General features: G+C 46.5%; 1 protein-coding gene across 1 annotated transcript; it reads right to left on the bottom strand.

Annotated features, from left to right (window-relative positions):
- Positions 1 to 729: 729 nt before the first annotated feature.
- TEOVI_000903200 (glycerol uptake protein, putative) lies at positions 730 to 2559 on the bottom strand (the record flags this gene model as incomplete). Its single annotated transcript, XM_067222043.1, has 1 exon — positions 730 to 2559. One exon carries the CDS (start codon positions 2557 to 2559, stop codon positions 730 to 732), a length of 1830 nt encoding a protein of 609 aa, XP_067078144.1.
- Between the last annotated feature and the right edge of the window lie 964 nt (positions 2560 to 3523).

The raw sequence follows: 3523 nt of genomic DNA, 5'->3' as shown, positions 1-3523 counted from the left end.
AAAAAAAGAAAATGACAACACATAGCGAAAATAGGAATCAGACGAAGAGCGGTAGTAGAGGAGCAAATTGATGACTGAACTAATTTTACTTAGATACTTGCCCGCATCTGTCATCATCACTATGCCGCAAAAGCGGAGTCGGGTAGTGCATACAAACACCCCTACAATCCGACTGCCCTTCTCTTACCTTTTTCTTTTTCTTTTTTCCCTCTTTGTCATAATCGTTAAATATATTCGACTACACCGCCATTATTTATTTATTTATCTTTTTAAAGCGTTTCGTACGCCCTCTATTTTACTTGTTTTCATTCCACCGCCTTTACGGATATTTTGATCCGCTTCTTGCCTACAAGTTACTTTCCCCCCCTTTTTTTTCATTCTGTGGAATTCATTATGCCCCCACACCGTGCATTTATTCCGTTTTCCTTTTTTCTTTCCTTTTCCTTTTTTTTTTTTAAAAATATTAACAAAGTATATAGAATTCAACGGTTAAGCGAGAAGAAAACAAACACACAATCAAACAAGCCATTTAAGTAACGGCAACAAAAGAGGAAGGGAAAGAATAATGATGAGATAGAGGATAAATGACTATACGATTTTCAGAAATGAAGTATAAAAACTTCACACAAGACGTCTGACATCTTACGGTTCATGTGTTGCGCGAACACACAAGGAATGTGCAACTACTGAAGCGCAATCAGCTCTCAGTTTCCAATCAAATAAAGCAGCTCAACGAACTATACCGTACCTTTCCTTGAGCTGCTTTATTTGATTTGCTTCTTCATCACGAAGCAAAACACCCGTGGCAGAGAGCAAAAAGAAAAATAGTAAAAAGAAGAAGAATAGAGTTAAGTTAAGAGTCCCAAGGATATGCAGAATAATCTGCGCTGTCAATGAACCTCCGTGAGGTGCTGCCACGGTAGCGAAGCCGATCATGTTCGTGATTGTAAGTCCAAAAACACTGACCATTCCAGCAAGACTTCTTAGCAGGCGCTCGTACTTTGAGTGTCGTACCGGCGCAAATAACGGCAGGCCCCATAGATACCCAACAAAAAGCTCAACTAAAAAGAAGGCAATAATCCATACCGCCCACTCAATAAGGTGGAGTTCCAAATCATGCCATACCGCAATGAAGAAGAATATGGGAAGGATGCTGAAATACTTCCGTCTATTTCCCCCCATGGGAATGTACATGTAGCGCACAACCCACACATTAAATGAGGCATGCCAATCACGCCAGAAGTCTCGCACACTTAACGTGTTGCTGTAGGCGCGCCGCATGTCCTCTGGCACATCAACCCCGTCCGCAACAGCAGCCAAGCGTCCCGTCTTCCAAACCAAGGAGAACTTCAGCCAAAGGAAGGCCAAGGAATAGTACAGCATGAAAGCAGCTTGCGTTGTGCTCAGTTTCATGACGAGATCGCCCCTTTGCCGCAGAGCACTCAGGTACACAAAGTGTAGCATGCTCACCTGAGTAACGTATAGAATAATAATGAATATTCCGTAAACGATCAACTGCGACCTCGTCATGGCAACAGTAGAATATTGGCAGTGTGAAGCAAACGCATTGAAGGAAGACATGGGCCCACCGATGTACAGCGGCGGGTAGAGCATGTACGCCATGTAGCTCAGCAGATTGTACTCATTGACATTGCGGGGGTATTCTGAACGAAACTTGTAACACCGCACGGCAGTTACTTCTTTTTCCGGGTGTTTGTCACGTAGTCGTGCACAATCCAAGCAACCGTTATCGTGTTTCCTCGTAGTTGTTGCCCGCGCAGGAGCGCTCGCGTGTATCGCTTCATACAGATCTGTGTTAAACGAAATCATGCGAAGGATAGACATGTTAAACGTGGGAACCCAGCTGGCCATGCCTCCCCAAAAGCCAAGTCTCCTCGGACCAATGATCAACCGACCTCCATAGTATCCCACACTAAGCATCAGCGACACCACTGCCGTCCACATAACTGCCATGTGCACCCAGTGAGGCATCTTGATCTTCAGCAAGATTATAATGAAGACGTAGTTAAGTGCAATTATGGTAATCGGCAGCCAGAACATGGGCCCGTGCAAGAAGGCTGTGAAGAGGAATCCGGCGAACAAGTAGTACCGCTGGAGCGCCTTCACGCCATTTTCCCCATGGAAAACACTGCGGACACCACGGGCCCCGATAACGAATAACGCCAGCGCAGAGAGGAGGAGACCAAACCCCCTGTCGATGGAAGTCCATTGCGCGTCCCCAGTCCCGTTATAGCCGGTGGAACCCAGAGAGGTTATGGTTAGTATGCTCCAACGCGGTGGCTCAATGTAGAATTCTGACGCCCACTGCTTTGACGCATCTGCAACATCAAAGAAACCATATAACATGAGAAGCATATAACATGCATTATAAATTACGTGCTCCAACTTCAGACCTGTCTTCAGCGGGGCATATATATCGCCCAGCATGTCTTTGAAGCTCTCCATGAAGTTTCCATCATGACCGATCATGCCTGGCGACGCTGTTGAATGGCGGGAACGTTGTGCGTGCGGGTGTCGTTTGTGCTCGTCGTCTGACATACCCAACAGGACTCTCCCCTCACCAATTCACACACCTGCACGGAATTGTACGCTGAGGTTGCACTTCTCGAAAGTTTATGAGGCAATAGCAGCAGTTAATGCTGTGCGTATTATATATATATATATATATGTGAATATATGCAAGCAATTATATTAGTTGCCTTTTCTTTCACCGTTACAAAAACCATAAGCGCGGGTAGCAAATACGGAAAGAAGGTATACGTACACGCTAGCCCTCAAATGATGCTCTTCACGAGGTGAGAAGGCGGCTTCGTTAAGGGATTGGGCCGCCCGTTGAAAAGAAGAGGAATGTAACATCCACAATGGGAGGGGGTAAGATGTGTATGCATAAATGTATGTAATGAATTTTCCTCACCCCTTTGGGCGTGGGCTCATGGGCGAGAAAATGCCAAAAGTTTTTCTGGTTTGGCCACACAGTCCGGGCCCACTCATACCAAGACATTTTTACTCCCAAACGACTGTTTTTGTGGTTTTAGTATCACTTTTGTCGGCCACTTAAATTTACTACTACTGCGATAAGAGCGCGGGCACACGCACGTGCGTATGTACACAAGCACACATTACAAACTTGTGTGCTTTGTGAGCGCACACCCGCGACGGAGTGGTGAGGGGAGCGCATGCACGGGGAGGAAAGCCCCACCGTCCGTTGAAATGAAAGTGAAGCGAGGACATGATGCAGCTGTGAAGAAATAGCCGATCAACACGAACGACATGTAGGCGATCCAAGCATCTCATCCCTTCAAACCTCCCTGTTGGGGGGGGGGGCCCTTCACCTTCAGCCCCCCTCTTTTATAATGAGAAGAAGCTTTTCAGTGAAGCACTTTCTTTACCCCTGTGCACTCTGCCGCAAATGGAGGGAGAAAATTGTGCGGTTGGCACCACGAGGCTGAGATGAGCGACAGGACGACACAGCCCTGCGACTGCGTTGTATCTTTGCATAACT

Source organism: Trypanosoma equiperdum (assembly GCF_001457755.1).
Source record: "Trypanosoma equiperdum strain OVI genome assembly, contig: ctg_1548, whole genome shotgun sequence".
Lineage (NCBI taxonomy): Eukaryota > Euglenozoa > Kinetoplastea > Trypanosomatida > Trypanosomatidae > Trypanosoma > Trypanosoma equiperdum.
This window is presented reverse-complemented; position numbering and strand designations above follow the sequence as displayed.